Below are 20397 nucleotides of genomic sequence, written 5' to 3' on the forward strand. Positions count from 1 at the left end.
GAAGTCGTCTACGATGGCGACTGATAAACCGTGTAGGTTTCTCGAAGAAAAATTCAGCAATCTTGTTGAATAGATAAGGGGTGGTCAGACAGGCATAGGCAAAAAGCCACAAAAAAAGATCACTTCAGTGAAGAGCCGCATTATAAAGGTGGGCTGGCGATTTTTTTTTTACTTTTGCAACAAAGCTGGTGGTAACAATGAATTCCACTCGTGCAGCGATTACTCGCTGTGCCTCTGCATAGTGATACCAATTCTTGAGGAAAGCACCTTGAAGTTCGGTTGTCTTTAGAAGCAGAAGAAGGGGGGAGGGGGGGTACAGTTTTGCGATACCATGCCCACACTTGTTTCTTTATAGATTATGACTCAGACTTCTTCCTACACAAAGGCAGATACATAATCGAAGCTCTGAGTGCGACTGACGCATAGATTTATTTCCATCGACTCCCGTAAGTAAGCCCCTGTATTCTATCGAAACTAGCTTCTTCTTCATCGTCTCATGCTGCTTTCTCTTCACATTCTTTTTTCTCACCCCTATAACATGTGTAACCTAAGCAGCCTCCTGTTACATAAGCAGCCACGAGACTAAGCTATTGAAGACATGTGTTGGCTATAGAGCTTTAGCCAGGTCAGTTCTCAAATGTGCTCGTGAAAGTGGAGGAAAATGTAGTTGGAAGCCCTGGAATACATTTCTGATATGTGCCATTCTGTCGTAGGCTACAACAACAACAACAACATTTCTGATATACAGAAAGGTCATGGAAGGCTTACTTAAATACCTCGTGGACGAAGTCGGCTCTTTGCTTCAGCTTTTTCATACCCTTTCCACCAGGTTGTACCAGACCCAAAGCCCCGCAGCAAGCGCTGGCTCAGCTCGTCGGTTCCGGAGAGCCGGTGGCAGGAACCGGTGGCCCAGCTCTGCTCTGCCGAGTACCACGCCAACAACTTCCTCTCGCCCGTGCTGTTCCGCGAGGCACTTCAGCACGTGCCCGAGAACGCCATCGTGGTCGAGATCGCCCCGCACTGCCTCCTGCAGGTAGCCTGCAGTCAAATCACACTTCTTCAGCCGTAGCTTTCACCGGAAAATCCAATAAGCTGAGTTGATTCAAGATCACTTGCTTCAGATGTGTGCCTGCTGCTCTAGTTGGCCTCGCATCTCAAGATGTAAGAGTTCACTGTATACATGAACGAAATAGAAGGTATTCAGAACAGAAGTGCGTTATTGCAAAACAGTTCCTGATTTCATTTATCTGGACGTACACATCGCGTTGGGTTTGAAGTAGATTTTTTTTTTTCCTTTTGTTGCGAAAGCAACACTCCGGGAGTCGCCGAGCCATTTCGCGGAGCTGAAGCGAGGCCATACTGCGCATGCGCGAGGACGGCGCACAGCTGGCGCGCCGCCGCCGTCGCTGCGCGGGTGACTCAGAGGTGCCCCCGCCGCGCTCGCCAGTTGCGCATGCGCAGTAGCGGCGCATAGCTAGCATGCCGGGGCCGCCGCCGCTGCCGCGCGCTCTCCATCGCCTCTCTCTCTCTCTCCTCGTTGCTTTCGCAGTCCTCTAGGTTTAACCAGAGCTAAACCACTGCCAATTTTCCTTATAATGCCTGGATGCACAGTCTTTGCGAAAAGTAACCAGGCTGCACGGTATGCTTCTCAGTCGTGTATTAAAGCTATTATGCCAGCCCTAAAGCTCTGAATCTCTGTACGGTAAGGAGGACCCCTGTCCTCACCTTCAAAGAACTTTTTGATGTTAAGGGAAGCCGTGAGGGCTCTACTATACGAATGAGAAGCAAACCAGGCTGCCTGGTTACTTTTGGCAGACTGTACACACCCCTCATAGACTTCCCTGAGTCCAGTTTTAATCAAGTAAACTGAAGTTCTCTGGGGTTCGAGCGGTGAACCCGAGCTAGTACTATTGAAAAAAATTTTTAGGGTCATGTCGCCTCTACCGCGACGCTTCGCAGCGTGAAAATCAGGTGCTTTGCTTGAGGGAGAGAGCCGTCATAACGTAGGAACTTCGATTTTTTGTAAAAGCGCTAGTTCCTGTATTAAACAGCTTGCTAACTCTGAAATCTCTCGCAAAACTCCGGACCAAGGAAGAGGATAGCGCTTCGATCCCTGACACATGAGATTTGCTACTTTCAGGATCACAAGAGATAAGCGTGCATATATAACACTCCAGTGACATGAGATGAATGCTGGATGTTCCGGTTGGGATCGGGACATTTCGATTCTGGCAGAAATTTTCTTTTACAGTTGTCATTGTAAACCCGAGCGTTATTGTGCACATATAATATTTTCGTTTGCGCTAACGCGAATAGTTTCCTGCTGCTGTGCTTACTCCAAACTTTTTCTAACCCATTGTAAAACGTTAGTGATACTGAATCAGCTACGCAAAAACCCCCAGGTTTCACCTTCTCCCACTCCAAATAAGCGATCACTATAAGTTCACGACCTCCCTCCCAACCTCATTTCGAACCCCCCCCCCCCCCCCTTTATCCAAAACTCCCCCGTGATTCAAGCTGTGAGTACCAGGTTCCAAGAGGGGACCTCCAGAAACCTGGAACTTGGAACCCCACAATAGGGCACATTCAGTATAAAGCACCTAATTCTCCGCCACTTGGATAGCTTCCTTATTCAGTTGAGTTGAGGTTGTCGAAAGCTACAGGTGGGATTAGCATTTCGAGCGTTCTTGATGACCCGACGCAGCTATCATTTACGCCGGAGAAAGCTACCGATGCAACCATCGCTGCAAAGCAAACACCCTGAGTATGTATACTTATTGCTCCCCACTTTTTTCCTCAATTCCTTTCTTCCAACAGCCGATCCTGCGCCGCGCCCTGGGTCCAGCTGCCACCTGCCTGGGCGTGATGAAGCGCTATACAGACAACCTGGAATTCTTCCTTGGTTCCCTGGGAAAGCTACACACCCTGGGAGTCCAGATGGACTTGTCTCCTCTTTATCCTCCAGTTCCATGGCCTGTTCCCCGTGGGACACCCAACATTGCGCACCTGGTCAGCTGGGACCACTCGGAGACATGGACCGTTGTCGGGTGGAAAGACTTTCCCGGAGCAGTTCAGGTGGGATATGGCACACTAGATTCCAGCAAACTGCGAAAGAGCTGCCGCCACAAGTTCAAGATTAACTAAAATGACCTCGGAACTACAGATTTTATGATGTCCAGGAGCTTGAAGAGTGCCGTGCAAAGAAATTCACGGGTGATCAATGCAAGTGCTGGGTGGGGAATGCGTTAGCTTGGGGGCTGGGATTTCGTGAGCGCTTTGCGTCGACTAACTGAATTCGCTACTACTTCAATTATTTGTTGCCCGGCTACGGTGGTTCAAATCTCCTGCCTTTCCGGTTGACTTTATGCATGCTGCGGTGGTGAAGACGACGATATTGAGATATGCTCGCAGTATAACACGTATAAAGTACAAAGTAGCGGCCAACAATGCGGGTCTCTTCGCGCTGCCGTGGGTTGGAATCCCGCTAGAAGCCATAAGTAAGATAAGCTTCTTCTGCTTTCTTGGCGAGTTGCCACTTACAGACGTAAACTGCCAGTTTTCGTTGGAATAACGTTGAATGCTAAAACATAAAAAACTATCGTTTAAGTCTAATGGCCATGACACAATGCTGCACACTGCCGGGACACACTGCACTCGAACCCTTTTAGCCGGCTTCCGTGGTGGGGAATGCAATGTCCAGGACGACAAAGAACACATACATTTTTGTTTTGTTCTTGCCTCTGTCTCCACGGAACTTAACGAATTATGAAACAGCAGAAACCAGCCGAGGATTCATTTATTATTAGCATGTTTCAGGCGATGCCTTGGCTCAACGTCAGGGAACTATCCGCCACATCATAATCAGTGTCGCTTGAAGATCCGTTTTTCTTTCAACAGGAGCTTCACGAAAACAAGCTAAGAGAGGATATTGGGGTCCATGTTACAGCTTCAGTGGCTAAAAAAGAAATCGAGATTTCTTAGCCTTTTACTCTGTGGCTATGGATTCATCTTTTCTTCTAATGTGGCCTGCTTCTAACCTCACGCCGACTGTCTATGTTCAAGAGCTCTCTGCTGCGGACGCACAGTTTCGATTGTTTGAAAGTGTGGTTGTACTCAACCAGTTTCAATCATATTTAAAATATGTAAAACATTGTGCGCCAATGCAGATATCTCTCTGCATCCACTCGAAAAATTCATGCGTAGTGGAAGTTCTGCCATCCGAATACATTTTTTTTATTCCATGAACTGCGCGTCTGCTGCATGTTCCCGCAGACGGAAGTAGACGTCGACATTGAGGGCAACGAAATGGACAAGTATTTGACCGGTCACAAGCCGGACGGACGAGTTTTGTTTCCGGCATCTGGTTATCTGGTGCTCGCCTGGAAGTGTCTGGCCAGCCGCTATGCTAAGCCTTTGGACCAAACGCCTGTGGTCTTGGAAGATGTCATCTTGCACCGCGCCACCATTCTGCCCAAGACCGGTAAGTCGCGGACGAGTTCTGCATGCACACTGCACAAAACTGAGACTTTCCTGATTAGTCGGTTTCCTCGCGCAGCACTTGCCCCGGCTAACTACTGACCAAGCAGCGCAGGTAATCGGCCAAATACTGCAAATGGATGGTTTCACACTGGTCATTCGTAGTACCGGCACTTGCCAATGTGTGTCCAATATTGGTCCGACCAATATTGCTCATTGTTCATTGAAAGAAACCTCCAGGACGGTTGCCATACTGTAACACGAGATAAAGCGCAAGCAGTGTGCAGTGTAAAGTGATTATTATTTATTTATTGTTATTTACCTTCTCTGGCAGAGTAAGTGTGACGTCATTACTTTTGGATCATTCAGCTTGGCGCGTTGCAGTAACGCCATGCGCGACGTAGGTTGCATCATCAGCAGTCGGCATGGCCAGTAGCAGGAGCATAATGCATGACGTCACTGCATGCCTACCAGCCAGCGTGGCGCGGTGTTGCGCTAAAAACGCCGACGTCGTTGGAACCGTAAATGTGCACTTGACAGCTATCGCTGTAAAAACACAAGCGCGCACTTAGCGCATTAAAAATTCCCACTTTCATCATCAGTTGGCAGGCAGTGTTTGACGAGACTTGGCTCATAAGTAGTGTTTGGACTTTTTTTGTTTTCATTTTTTGAGAATTCGGTGTACTTTTTTCCGTGTTTTTCTCAGAGCAGAATTTTCTGCAGGCCCAGACTCGTAGCAAAGAGCATGAAGAAAACTCATGTGGAAAGAGCTGTTGGGCCTTGGTTTGCAAAGATTTTATGTACGTTCATGGGATCACCCAGACTTTAAAAATATATTTAGACTAACGCTGGCAAACCACATTTTCGCTCAGGTCTGACGACGATATGGCAGATAAATTGCTACAGTATTCTTGCCGTTCCTCTTTCGTACTAACTAGTCGAAGGCAGTCTGGAACAGGCTTAGACAACCATATGTTCCACCGTTCTACGGGAGGAGCGAGACACCGAATCCGGTACCATTAGCCCTGACACTGAGTTCTACCTACACAGGGTCCGTGCGCTTCAAGGTGAACCTGATGCCCGCATCGGGTGAGTTCGAAGTGTGCGAGGCCGGGTCGGCAGTGGCGAGAGGCCGCATCCGCTTGGCCGAAGAAGGAGAGGGGTTGCTCGACAAGGAACCCCCAGAAGCACCGGAGGACTCAGAGGCCTATGACCTGGACAGTCCGGACGTCTACAAGGAACTCAGGCTCCGCGGTTACGAGTACTACGGAGCTTTCCAGGCCATCCTCAAGGCTGACGTACAAAGTAAGCTAACTAAGCCTAATCAAGCTAACTAAGCCTAATGAAGGACATAGGCAGCTGCCATTCTGAACTCTGGTTAACCCGGTCTGCATACCCTATACTCTCGAACCTCCCAATCTCATCCGCCCACGTGAATCTCAGTCGCCCGCTGTTAAATTTTCTTTCGCTTAGCATATGTACTCAGTGTTGCATTGCAGCATGCTCCGCATAGCATTCTGCATTATATTACACGCCTATCTTATGGTGGTGGTGGTGAAAACTTTTATTTTGTGAAAAAGAGTTAGGGAGCCACAGAGTGGCCCCGCCACATGGTCGGCGTCCCTAGTCCGGGACACCGCATGACGAGGCCCCGTCTCTCGGCCGTTTCACCAGAGCCCTTTGGGACTCAAGCGGACTGCGACTCCTTTGAGCACGTACGGAGCGGAACTTACGCATATTCATTGACAGTGAAAACACAGCAATCGATGATGAAGATGCCTTAAGTCATTTCAGATTTTAGAGAAATATTACTGAAAACATAAGAAACTTCAGGAAGTTGGGAAATTTTGAAATCATAATTTGATATTTATAGTGCCATGCAATACTTTATGTTCATATTTTCGTAATTTTGCACGATGCAGGAAGCCTGCAGAGAAAACTAATAGAAGCCAGCTTTAATTGGCGCAGACTCCCCTAATGAGCAGTATTCATGGTGTCAAAAGAAAATAATATGAACAGCACCTTTATATAAAAATAAAAGTATCAAAATACAGTACATGCATAATACCAGATGAAGTACATCCCCAGATAGAATATTATATTCTGCAACAACGATATTTTCCTTGGAAATCGCAAGCAACCGTAACTTACAATCTGTACTACATTTAAAAAAAAAATCCCACAATAACTTGGCCGGGATGCTCTCAAGCTGGATGTTTCTAGCATCTGAACTGTACAGCATACGAGATAATTTGTTTTGCATCATTTGTAAACCGCATGTTTTTCTACTTGTTTTATGCTTCGATAAAGTGAAATGAACTATTCGATATTGTATTAAGGCGAAAGCCTGTAATGGCTCATGCTCGCGGTGTCCGTCCGTGCGCTGGAATCGTGCCAACTGTGCCCTCTCCTCCGCGCAGCGCCGCAACCTCCTCCCCTCCTTAGCAACCGGCGCGCCGGTGGGTGCCCTAGTCTCTGCATTTATACGTATCGGGAAAAGGGCGCCTATAGTTTGTCCAACGAGTATTACGGCCAGACCGCGGTGGCCGCGTTTCGATGGAGGCGGAACGCATGAGGCGCCCGTGTGCTCTGCGATGTCAGTGCACGTTAAAGATCCCCAGGTGGTGGAAATTATTCCGGAGGCCTCCACTGCGGCACCTCTTTCTCTGTTTCGTCTTTCACTCCCACCTTCCTCCCTTCCCTTACTACGCGTTTCGAGTGTCCGCCGAGATATGTGAGACAGATACTGCGCCATTTTCTTTCCTCAAAAACCAATTTTAATTTTACTGCAATAAATTTCATTAAAACTCCCTTCGTGGAAACCAATAAGTACTATTTGTGCTTAGCTTTGGAGTTAAATGGAGTCAGGACAAATGTACCTCCTCTTAACTTGCGTTCAGGGTGGTTTCACATTGATCTTGCTCCACATAGTTGTTAAGAATTCAGCTTTTGTAAGCAATGAATGCTGGGAAATGAGAATTGCGTAATTTTTTTTTCGCGCCAAGTACAGCAAGCACAGGTGTTCACTGAGGATAAAACTTTATGTTCAGCCCTTTTCGCGCGACACATCGCAGTCGAGATATTAAAGGCACGTTTATCGAATTGTCTATTGATATGAAACCGTTTATTTTGTATGCCGAATCACGATAAAAATATATGGTAACCCGCAGCGGGTCATTCTGCTTGATCACGGGACATAGTGAGCGAACAATGGACATGGGACAAGTGCGTTCATGGGTAATTCTTTTTATGGAGAAAACGTGACGCCGACACGTTCCTAACTATATTCAACTAAATTACGGTACCTGACCCAGCCATGGAATCGACTACGGCAATACTGGATCCCGTTCAAGCAGGCTTTACGCTGTTGTCGTTTTAAATATCTACAGGTCGGTCGTAGTCCCTTCAAAAAAATTTTTCGACAGTGTAAGGACTGTCCATAGACTTCTGTCTACAAAGTCTACATGCTGTCATAGACAAATCCTAGAGAACAGTCTATATGCAGTACAAGTGCCATGGACAATCTATAGATTTATGGCCATACACTTTTAGTAGACTTTTGTCTGTATACAGTCTATAGACTATGAATAGAAAAATATCTATAAGAAGGCAATTGAGTCTATAAAAAGTCTATATACTGTCTATAGACCAGTGTTTTCCATTTTGTAGAGCCCACGATTAGTGGTATCTGAGCAAGTTCCCTTAATTCGCGTTCCTCGTCCGGAAAGTTTGGTTTCTCCCTCCCCCAACGGCGGTAACTCATTCCAGTAGAAACAGAGATTGTTTTGAGAGGCATTCTGAGTTAAATTTGAGGCCTGTTTACATCTCTTCATGTCACGCTGGTGTTGTCTGAGCTTTCACGAAATTGCTGTTTTCGAAAACTGATTTGGCAATGACCAACATGTTAATATAATACCTGAACCCGCCGCGTGGGCTAAGTGGTTACGGCGCTCGGCTGCTCACCCGAAAGACACGGGTTCGATCCCAGCCGCTGCGGCTGAATTGCGACGGAGGCAAAATTCTAGACGCCCGTGTACTGTGCGATGTCAGTGCACGTTAAAGAACCCCAGGTGGTCGAAATTTCCGGAGCCCTCGACTACGGCGTCCCTCATAGCCTGAGTCGCTTTGGGACATTAAACCCCAATAAATCAATAAATCAAATAAATATAATACCTGATGGAACAAATGTTTGTCGAACGCCAAGCTAAGTGATTTGAACTTAGTGCCACTTGCTTTAAATTGAATAAAATTCATATCCTTTAGTTTCTTATCCAGCATTTCTGACACACATTTATTACTGTTTTTGCGTGAGTAGGTTGCAACTTACCGTCGTTTCAGTGTCTCCCGTTTCCCCTCGTTTCGTCTGAGCTCATTTTCAGTCCGTAACTAGCATGGCTTCATGGTACCGAAACGATGCAATAAACACTACTTAAAACACATCGTAGGTATAAGGCAGTATTTGACCGGTGGCGTTTTCGTAGCCTAAATTATTCTTGCAAGGACACGTTATTGTCTGGTCCCTTATAAAAATGGTGTATGGATCGTCTACGGACTTCTTATAAAGTCTATTGCCGTTCTACCCGGCTGAAAAAAACTTCTTTGATTCAATAACTTCATAGAGGCTTCATCATAGAATATCATACAAATTGTATGATATTCTATGACATTTTTATAATGACTCTATGATTTTGAAGAAATTTCTGACATTTGTATGATAATTTTTTATGATTTGTACGGTAATTCTATGATATTTGTTTGATAAACTGTATGAGTTTATTGCACCATACAACTTTTTTCAGAAGGGTATAGACATTCCTTTTGGTCTATTCATAGTCTTTAGACTGCCTATAGACAAAAGTCTACTAAAAGTGTATGCCAATAAATCTATAGATTGTCTATAGATTGCCTATAGCGTTTTTATTACCTATTTACTGTTCTCTAGGATTTGTCTATAGGGAGTCTATAGACTTTATAGACAGAAGTCTATGGACAGTCTATAGACTGTGTAAAAATATTTTGTACGTGGTTCGCGCTGTAAGAGTCGTTTCATTGTCATTTTTTTTAGAGCCCCATGCGAAGCTGAAGTGGGAGGACAATTGGGTGACCTTCATCGACGCTATGCTGCAGCTCAGCGTCCTCAGCTATCCGCACAGAAGCTTCATACTACCTGTCAGCATTCAATCATGCCGCATTGACCCCAAGGTTCACTCGGAGGTCGTGGGAAAGGCCGGAGACGCAGGTGAGTTTTCGAATGTGCCACATGAGTGTTTCCATTTTCATCATAAGTCTAACCGCGTACGCTTCAGGATACGTCTTTCCTACTGAATTCGAACATTGTCCTTCGAGAGTTGTGGCCCCCTTATCCCCGCAAAACTTCCTAATCTCATCCGCACACCTAGCTTTCATCTTCACGTGCAATCTAAACGATGCATAGATAAGTTTCAAGTTCACTGATGTCATTATGTCTAAAATAACTTTATATTAAACTGCTATTCGTGGTAGCGCCAGTTAGAGTGGCCTGTTAGATTGGAGGGAAGCCCACGAGAACAGCTAGGCGCTTCCACGCCTTTAAGCAACCACGGCCAGCTTTGGTCATCGCTAAAACTGTCCACCGATGAACATAATCCGAGCAAGGTGGAGCCGTCGGTCCTCTGCCATCCCCGCCGCCGCGAACTGGCGCGAACAGCACGCAGAGAGATAACGTGCGCTCAGTACGCGAACACAAAACCGTCTCGAATCATATCAACACTACCTAGAGAAAATTCTTACAGTCTAAGTGGCGTTGGCCATATCTCCCAATATCTCCGCGCACGCCGCTTCGCAAAGGCCGTGAGGAGAGGAGGACCAGGACCGTGAGCTGGGACACGCCATCGGAAGCGCGCGCTTTCGCGCGTTCTCGGGGCAGCCGCCACGTTGCCCGTCTTCACGCTATCGTCCTCTTTCATCCTTCGCTGCGCTCTGCGTTCACTCTCTTTCGTTCTCCGCTGTGCTCCTCGCTCGCTTGGTTACGCCGAGGGACGACGGCGACAGCACTGAACACAGGAACGGGCGTTAAAGAGCTGCGCTCTAAAAAATACGCTGACATGTCAAAGTTGCGCTGTCGACGTGTTGACAGCGCAACGACGCTGTCGACGTGTTCAAGCTGCATAACCGGCATGCCGACTAGTGTGTTGTTGGTCACTCAAACTCCACCCCGCATGTAACTCTAACGTGAGAACTTGAGGTCTTATAAAACACATTATTAAAGAAGAAAATGCAATAGCATTTGGAAGTTGTCCAAACGTGAAGTGCTTCAAGGGACCCACAAATTTCGAAAGTAGGCCCACGGCAGAAACTGGGTTGGATTAGTGCGTCGGTTCAGGCAGATTAGTTAGGATTAATGTTGAATAAAAATAAATTAGTGGGGATTGATGGGTGCAATAATGTGCTTTAGTTGGGATTAGTGTGTTGATTAAAGTTGAATCGTTTGGATTAGTGGGCAGGATAATGCGGTACAGTGGGTCGGATAAGTATAATCCTATATGATAATTCATTGCAAGTCTAATAAGTCTAATGTGTTAAGTCATTGCAATACGAATTATATCAAATTATGATTGAACAATTTAGTCCTAGATTTTCAAATCTGGCAGTACTGATGACATTACGGTTCTCTCAATCAATCATGGAATTTTGTTACGGAGAAACAGGGGAGTTTTCCAAGACAAGTGCTATCGCATTATTAACATTTTTTGCTGTCTTCTCGCAACGCAGGAGTGGACGCCATCTGCAATTGGGACATCAACACCTGCCGCGCTGGTGGCGTGGCGCTGCGTGGCCTGAGCGCTAGCGTTGCTCAACGACGCTCCCTGCAACAAAATCCGGTTCTAGAGGACTACCGTTTCGTACCGTATGAGGATGACGAAGCAACAAGAGAACAAAGGGAAAGCCACGTGCGAGAATACGTTGAAGCGTGTTGCGGTGTCGCCCATCGCATCGTCGATTCGTACGGCGACGGCAAGGCACACCTGCATGACGTCATCAACGGCTACCGGGCCATTCCAGAAGACCAACTCAGCCAGTACATCAAAAACCCTGCGGAAAACCACGGCCTCCTAGAGGTGCTCATTTCCATGCTGAATGAAGCCAAAGCATCCACTTCTCTGGCTTCCACTGTCCAATCAGTGCTTCTCTCTTCCATGGAGCGTCTACAGAAGGACCTTCTGAACACGGCCCTCTTCGAAGAAGATCCTTTGAGGCACATTCTTGATGTGGTAGTTGAGAACACAAGCCTCACAAAGGTTAGAGTCCTGGAACTTGCGGGTGATGGACGTGTCTCACTTATGACATCTTGGGTGCATTCCTACTTGTCCCCCTACAACGTTCAACTGAAGACTGAATACACTGTGGCCCACCCTAATCCAGACACCATTCCCGCCGATCAAATTCCGGCAGGGGTGAGGACTGTCACCTGGAGCCCTTCCGCGGCCTCCCAGGGACAAATGCCAGAGGTTGACCTGGTGATAGCAGCTTGTGGCGTGACGGGTGTCCTTGGCGGTCCCGAAACTTTGGCCCAAGAACTGTCCTTGCTCTGCAAGAACCGTGGATTCGTTCTGCTTTCCCACCGCACGGCACTGACGGGGCCCGAATTGTTTCTGTCCAAGCTAAGCGGTGTTCCCCTACGAGTACACACCATGGAGGAGATGACTGCAGCGCTCAAAGCTCGGGACTTTCAGCTGGTGGCAACGAAATCGAATAATCTTTCGGAGCTGCTGCTATTTCGGAAGACTGCCGAGACCGTCGACGTGACCAAGCAGGCGTTCATCAGAGTGAAGAATGACGATTTGAACTGGGTTCAGATTCTCAAGGACAAGGCCATCGAACATGACAGTAAGGCAGTTGGGGAGAATATCTGGTTACTCGCCGAAGACGCCTGCGACAGTGGCATTGTAGGTCTCACCAACTGCCTCCGACAGGAGACTGGCGGACGTCATATCAGGTATGCACTAGAAACAATTCTGTTGTTGCTGTTCGTCTCTGTTGGAATGGCACATACCCATGATGGAGGATTGGACAGAATGCAAGAGGGAAGGAATGCCGCAATTTTCCCTTACTTTATTTTCTGCTCTCTTTCTTCTGTGGCTGTTTTATTTTTCGCGATTTTTCGCGTGTTTCTTTCTGTCTGTGGAAAGTCGTCGAATCCTAATGTCATTTTTAATCTGCATAGCTTTTGACTAAAACGCACTTTTTGTGTATATTTCCCTCGTCACTCATGCATATGTGCCGCAGTGCAATTTCTCACGTGCTTGGTCTCGTGGGACTGCAGTAGGTACTAAGTTCATAAATCATTTTATGCATAATAATTAGGATTTTAAGTAACCTTTCATTAGCCTTTGGATAGTTGCCAGACAAGTACTTCAATGCAATTGGCACGCTCGGGCACAGACATAAGAGAAATTAAGAGAGCTATCTGATGCCGTTTCATGAAGCGTCCATTCTTAAAACCTGGCCGCAAATAAACAATGTGTCACAATTGGCTATTTGCTTCTTGGCGGACTTGTCTAAAGCCAAACACATCAGACGTATTTCGGGGAACTTCCATCATATCGGGGACATGGGAAAGGACGGTGGGGGGTTCTAAATAGTGCTATTATTTAGCAATTTTATCTAGCTTTTACAAGTAGCATTGGTAATCAGTAGCATCTGCTGCTAGTAACCCTAGCATTTGCTGCCATTTGCCGTACGTCTGAGCAATTTTTGTACGGCATGGCCTTGCTTAGACAACACAAAGTGCAATACATGGCATAAGAAAGAAAAACAATACCACTAATCAGTCGTTCACCTTTTCATACGCAGGCGGAGCGTCAGACAAACTGAGTTCGGTGCTGTTATATTTCTGTGAGAACATAACGAGCCCCCAAAAACCGTGTACTGTGCAATGTTAGTGTACGTTAAAGAACCCCAGGTGGTCGAAATTTCCGGAGCACTCCACTACGGCGTCTTTCATTGTCTGAGTCGCTTTTGGACGTTAAACCCCATATACGAAACCAAACCAGAACATAACGAGTGAAGGAATTTTATGTTTGATGCCGAAACTGTAACACACCTAGGCCTATTCAACGTCTAGCGGGTGCATTACCTACGCAATAAAGGGTATGTCTGCCTCAGTCATACCACACATCATACTAACACCAGGGTACTTTGCTAATGCGTACTCCCTGTGATGGGGCTTAAAGTATCGTTCATTGCTTTGCTTCCTATTAAAAGCCTGTCAAAAGCAAGCCTTCTCGCTTAAGGACGGATATGCTATTTCCACTATTTCCTCCCGCAGTCACTATCACCAGTTAAAGATTCATTAAGGTATAGTTGGCGCTGCTGTGTCTGAATAGCATCGGTGTTCCTGTAAGCACGATGAGAACACAGCGCGTTTACGCGGCACACAGGAAATGGCAAAGCACAGTGGGTTGTCCTTTGTAAACGCGCTGTTTTTTATACATTTACTTCATATTGTCTTTCTTTGTGTCATATAGTGTACACGACACTCGAGGCTGGCCGTAAAAGCTGTCATGAGTGACAGCTTGACAGAGGCGCAGGCGCCTAGGTATGCACTAGGCAGTGGTACAGCAGCACTGCTTATTTTTTTAATGCAACAGAATACAACATACAATACACCCTTGTACATGAACTTCTACTCTACAAGAGTAGATAGAAGATAGAATTATTGCGATATAAAGCAAGAAACAATGACAAAACAAATTCACTGGTAAAATACAATTAACAAAAATGCATACACAATTATAGTCCAGTCAGGCAAGAGGAAGCATTGTAATTCAAAATTCACTCGTCCGACGAAATAACGTCAGTACATATAAAATAATTTTCTTTCGTTCAAATTTAAGCAGGGCTAACATTTAGGACGAATACACAGAGGACATGACAGAGGACATGTCCTCTGTGTATTCATCCTAAAAGTTAGCGCTGCTTAAATTTGAACGAAAGAAAATGCTTAACCAACTAGCCCCGCAACGTGTTTTACTAAGTGAACATATAAAATAAGGCTGAAGAAAGTCTAAAATCTTAACTAACTGGAATCTCAACCAACTAGCCCAACTTCACACTGTTGTCAAGCGTCCCAGTACTCGTAAAATGACATGACCACGTTCTTCAATAATACTGATGGCCTTTTTCAACTATTCTTTTCTATGGCGTACTAATATCACGTTCTGCAATGCTTTTCGTGATGAAAGGTGACGCTGCTACCCCAGTCACTTTTTCGGATAGTGGGATGAAACGCTACGACGTTATCTGCTTTTCACACACAGATGCGTGTTCGACGCGAGTACTAAGGGATCGAACCAGGTCGCCGACTTCAGCCCCAGCAACAAGGCATACGAAGCTCTGCTTCAGCGAGACCTGGTCATGAACGTGTACCGTAACGGGCAATGGGGATCCTTCAGGCACCAGTCCGTTCCATGGGGTGAGTGTTTTGAGCCTCGCACAGCAAATCATATGCTAAAATCGTATGAATGTGTGGTCTCGTGTAGTTAGTTGCCGTGAGTATAGTCTAAGGTGTTGGTATAGTAGTATACAATTATAAAAGCCATCATGTGCAAACGGCAACCCATTGCTTGAAGGGGGTTGCATTATTCAGAAGTAACTAAATCAACATTTTAACGCTGCATTCTTTTAACCTCGTCAGGAGAGTCCGAAAGTTTACCATAATAATGTCGTTTTGTGGTTAGCGTTTTGTTTCGGTAACAAAAAAGCATTAGGAATAGATTATTTCATATTTGCGGTGGAACAGTGCAGTGGTCATGAACTTGAGTGGATCTTCACGTCAGGTTTGAGTTATATGCGTCGGTAGTTGAAAAGGAATTGTGCGCGTAATTTTTTAAAACCCACCGTCCGTGCAACCGAGCCAAACCATATATAAATAAAAATAAACATTGTCGTCACTGGGATTCGAACCCGCGGCGCCGCGCCGCGAACAAATTAGCTTCGCTGGCCACTGCACGAGAGCACTAGGCCTTCGCAGCAGCCGATCAAGTCCTGTGCTAAATTGCAGCACACTCTCGCGCTGTGCATTGCACATTATCGTATTCTTCAACTAATACCGCTATCGGATTAATGTGTACATCCGCGCGTGCTGTGTTTTGCACATCTTTGCCTTCATCAACTAATACTAATATTTAATATAATATCGTCGCCAGACGGGCTCTATAGGAGCAAAACATTGCGCCTACAGAGCCTGAGACACCGACAGAGCTGCGCTCAAATTTCGTTTCGGGGAGAATCTTAATCATCCTTGAGAATTTCTTACTCTGTTCATGATTTCTCAATAATCGCGCAAAATATCGAAGCGTTTGAACTGCGAGAAAGCAAGCGAAAAATCTCAGTAATTTTGCATAAAAAGCTTCCAGGCTAGAAGTCTGCTTAGTCTGCTATTATTAAAAAATGATAGGAAAGTAATGAGAGCGAATTTCACATGCCTCTATTTTTCGCGTCTGTTTCAGCAAAAGGTAATAAGTCGGCCGCAGCCGCGGAAGTTAAAGACGTCGATTGCTTACTTCACGGTGGAACTTGCCTGGAATGGCAATTACGCGGTTGTTCGCCCCTTTTTCAATTACTTGCGAGACTAACAAGAACTTTCCGAAGACCGGTTTCGTGTCCGTTCTAGCGGTGTTTTCATGACCCGGATAGGTATTTGTGTAGTTTTAAATATCCACGGAGGGGCACCAAGCACGCCGTTGATTGAACCATCCAGTCATGTCATTGAACGTTGACCTATAGTTTGTATACATTACTGACAAGGGCACGCACTCATGCATACATCACTCGCAGACTCGCTTCTTCTGTTAAGCTCCATAGCGTACTGGCGTACTTCCTGGGTAGAATGCTAAGATGGCGCACACACGTAGTCAATAGCTTTGGGAACGCAAAGGTAGTGCGACAAAAATTATTTCTTTGCTATCATTGTATAAATCTTGAAAATAAGTAAAGGGAGCTTAAACAGTAATGTTCGAATTACATATATTCTAGGAAAGCTGTAGCATTGCTACTATATATATATATATATATATATATATATATATATATATATATATATATATATATATATATATATATATATATATAGCGAAGTATACGCTTCGTTAAAGGAAACATATTTATTCTACTCGACGTTTCGATCGGAAGACCGACCTTCTTCAGGAGTGATTTTACATTGTGAAGGCATCCCCTTTTATAGGGGCGGGCACAGAACAGGAAAGTGGATGCCTTCACAATGTAAAATCACTCCTGAAGAAGGTCAGTCTTCCGACCGAAACGTCGAGTAGAATAAATATGTTTCCTTTAACGAAGCGTATACTTCGCTATATATTCTTATAAGCAGTCTAGTACTTCACGCTTTCGCAACCTATATATATATATATATAGCAGAACGAGACTTGAACAATATTACCTTGAATCACACTGGTGAGAAAAAGAAAAGGCAATAAGTTCGACTGAACTATTGTTCTTCATATCTCGAAGTGACTGTCCTGAGAGGTATTTCTTCTGGACACCCTGCAACGTGTGTTGGCAAGGCGTCTAAATCATCCTCACCTATTTTATTTTTTTTTTGCATAAACGCATGGCAGGCGGAGGTCTGAAGGCGGCCACAGAGTTCGCTGTAATGAGCGTGCAGACTCGTGGGGACCTGTCGAGCCTGCAGTGGTACGAATCTCCTCTGCGCTACGCATCCCCTTCAAGACAAACTGACCCCAGCCGGGTCCTCTGCGACGTCTACTACTCGGCTCTGAACTTCCGTGACGTCATGCTCGCGTCCGGAAAAGTCCCACCAGATGTCCCACGCGGTGAGTGCTTTCCCGTAGTGACGCTTGCACTCCATGCATTAGTGCTGTTGCCGTCGTCATTGTTGTTGTTGTTGCTGCTGTTATCGATTTTCTTGTTGATGATTCTTCTGGTGTTATTGCTCCTACTGTCGTCGTCAATGATACTATTGATAGTGTAGTCGCTACTGTTGTAGCTGCTATTGTCATCTTTACCAATAATGTCGTTTTTGTTGCTCATGTCTTTTCTTCGAAAACATAGCGCAAAAGAGGACACGGACGACTCAGAAGTAGACAGGACAGTAGCGCCTGTCCTGTCTACTTCTGAGTCGTCCGTGTCCTTTTTTGCGCTATGTTTTCGAAAAACTGTTACCAACTAGCCCAAACCAAGCTATTGTTCATGTCTTTTGTTGTCGTTGTTGTTATTGTCTTTGTTGTTGCTGTTGTTGTCAGTTTCACTATTCTAATTGATGCTGTTAATGCTACTGTGGTGTGTTTCCGTGTTTGCTGTTACTGTTGTCTTTGCTGATGCTGTCATTGTTGTCGCTCATGTTTTGTTGTCGTTGTCATCGTTGTTGCTGCTGATGCTGCTAATGCTACTGCTCTTACTGTCGCCGCCAATGTTAATTTTGCTGCTGTTCTCGTTTTAGTTACCCATGTTATTCCGCATAATTGTCATCATCGGCGTTGTTATTGATGCTGGAAGGTAATTAAGAGGTCTGGCAGGCTGATACATACTGTGAAGAATCGGTCATAAATTGGGCCGTGAATGCACATGCGCAATAAAGAGCATATAACGTAAAAATCAAGATTTAATTTAATGAGATTTATAGATAAATGAATAAAGGCTGAAGCTTCCAAAGGCAGCAACACGAAATAGGAAAGGGACGATATGTAGACATAATATTAAGTTAAAGGAAACAAGAAAAAACATGAAATTTCAACAGTGTATCCACCTAGATTACAGAGCGAAATTCTGCATGACGGAATAGGTATATAGTGCCTTAAGAACATCTAAATGTAGAAGTGAAAAGGAGAACAGCTACGTGACCTGAAAACCTCAGGCCGAAGCTCTGAAACAGAATATTCAGAAACATCATCATCAGTGAGTAGAAGGGTCCGGAAGAGAACAGAAAATGTTTTATAAATTCCGGTTCATCACGGAACGGACACAGACAGCGTCCTCATTTCTTTCTGCTTTTTTTCCTTGTTTCGCAAAATTCGAGAGACTGGATGAAGGGCGTTGTACTTGAAATGATTCGCAGTCACGAAGAGAACAACTGCGCGTATGGCAATGCACTGAGTCTGAGTTGCCACCAAATGCATTTTCACAGCTAGCGCAAATGAATGTAAAGCATATGATACATTGTGGAGTTTATCCTGATATTATGTGTCACTAATTTAGCAGCAGTGGGACAGTAGAGTACAAGCCGCCGAATGTACGCCGTGACGCTGACTCCGCTTCAGAGACATTTCGATTATAGAAAGGAACGTAGACGCTGAAACAGGACTCTTAGGTCGGCGCCTCTAAACACAAACATTGTTCTTCTTCCTGATTATACCCAGGCAAGCTTGCTGCCCTGGACTGTGTCATCGGCCTCGAGTTCTCAGGCCTCGACCGCAAGGGCCGGCGGGTCGCGGGCATGGTGCCTTACGAAGCCATAGCAACGAGAGTGCGCGCTGACCCGCACTTCCTCTGGGAAGTTCCCGAATCATGGACACTGGAAGAGGCCGCCACTGTTCCCGTGGCTTACGTGACCGCCTACTACGCTTTGCTCGTGCGAGGCAACATGCAGCCGGGGGAGTCACTCCTCGTCCACTCTGGAAGTGGAGGCGTCGGACAGGCCGCCATAGCCATCGCCCTATCCATGGGATGCACCGTCTTCACCACCGTCGGTAAACTCAGCATTCGCTTGCGTGAAAAGTAGGATGCATAAAATTTTTTCGACTGAGAGGGTGCCTGTAGCTTCCTTGCTCTTTCTATTATGAAGATGAACGCTGTTAAAACATACGCCCAACGATTTCACTTGCTTCAATTATAGCTACTTTTGTGTAGTCATTCTGTGTCCGCACATCAACCCTAAGCCGTGCTTTGGATGGAGAAACTTTATTGGTCTAAAGAATCAGTGGGGTGGGATGAATGGCCCCCTTACGGAGAGCGGCCTTTCCCACCCAGTCCGGAAGCTTGGCTTGCGGAGTCGTTCCGATCATTTACCACATTCCCCACCAGACGGCCCTTTCATGCGTGCTGAAGGAAAATAACTTTTGAAGCACACTCCACAACATATGAGTAACCTTGGTTTGTAATAGTTCATCAATTTTAATAAACCATTCGTATCATGCTATGCGTGTCAAGCTAGATATCCGGCCGTATAATTTCAAGACCCTGCTCTGCTGGTGAATTCATGCACTACGCATGCAAAAAAACACAGACCCGGGACGGTTTGCAATGCGTTTTGTTTGTTATTTCTTTTTTTTACATTCTTTGTGATGTTACACTTTGCTCGCAGGTTCTATGGAAAAGCGCAAATTTCTGAAGCGGCGGTTCCCGCAGTTAAAAGATCAGCACTTTGCAAACTCACGTGACCTGTCTTTCGAAGAACACGTCTTGTCACAGACCAACGGCAAGGGTGAGAACCAAAGTTGGCTGTCATACTTGCATAACGTATTTCTTGCATTTTCTTATTGAAATCAATGACAACCTTTATAGTTTTCCAACATAAACCCCCCGGCCCCTTAATCTGCCTAGTGGCGTACGTTTACTGGGCTCAAGATTTATTTTATATTCACTCATTTCACAAGGTTAGGATCGACAACCAACTAAGCTTGGTAAGGTTCACGGCTGGTTCTACAAGCTATTAAGAAAGTTTGGCTGTTTTGAATTATTAGGGTCAGCATGCTCTACCTCTCAGAGAGAATCCCATATATCGAAACTGTAGATGCCGACGTCTCTTCAGATTGCCTTTTAAACCAAGGTATGAATAAAAAACTAACATGTGATATAGCTAGGTCTACAACCCTTACATTGTGACATAGTTAGGTCTATGACCTGCCAGGATAAGCGAGTGAGAGCACTGTTACGATAAAACCTATAAATGTCATGTTTAACAGTAGC

At 45.5% G+C, this 20397-nt stretch overlaps 1 protein-coding gene across 1 annotated transcript in view; it reads left to right on the forward strand.

Moving 5' to 3' along the window:
- The window catches only part of LOC149348028 (fatty acid synthase-like), a 74366-nt gene that overhangs the window by 33681 nt on the left and 20288 nt on the right, over nucleotides 1-20397 (forward strand). Inside the window, exons 11-20 of the mRNA XM_089587873.1 lie at nucleotides 830-1033; nucleotides 2818-3075; nucleotides 4273-4480; nucleotides 5527-5781; nucleotides 9542-9715; nucleotides 11227-12451; nucleotides 14775-14929; nucleotides 17091-17306; nucleotides 18849-19178; nucleotides 19793-19912. Of these exons, the coding sequence (XP_089443999.1) occupies nucleotides 830-1033; nucleotides 2818-3075; nucleotides 4273-4480; nucleotides 5527-5781; nucleotides 9542-9715; nucleotides 11227-12451; nucleotides 14775-14929; nucleotides 17091-17306; nucleotides 18849-19178; nucleotides 19793-19912 (3145 nt within the window). The remainder of the gene's footprint in view (nucleotides 1-829; nucleotides 1034-2817; nucleotides 3076-4272; nucleotides 4481-5526; nucleotides 5782-9541; nucleotides 9716-11226; nucleotides 12452-14774; nucleotides 14930-17090; nucleotides 17307-18848; nucleotides 19179-19792; nucleotides 19913-20397) is intronic.

This window comes from Amblyomma mixtum, chromosome 4 (genome assembly GCF_055824585.1).
Source record: "Amblyomma mixtum isolate Tamu chromosome 4, ASM5582458v1, whole genome shotgun sequence".
Lineage (NCBI taxonomy): Eukaryota > Metazoa > Arthropoda > Arachnida > Ixodida > Ixodidae > Amblyomma > Amblyomma mixtum.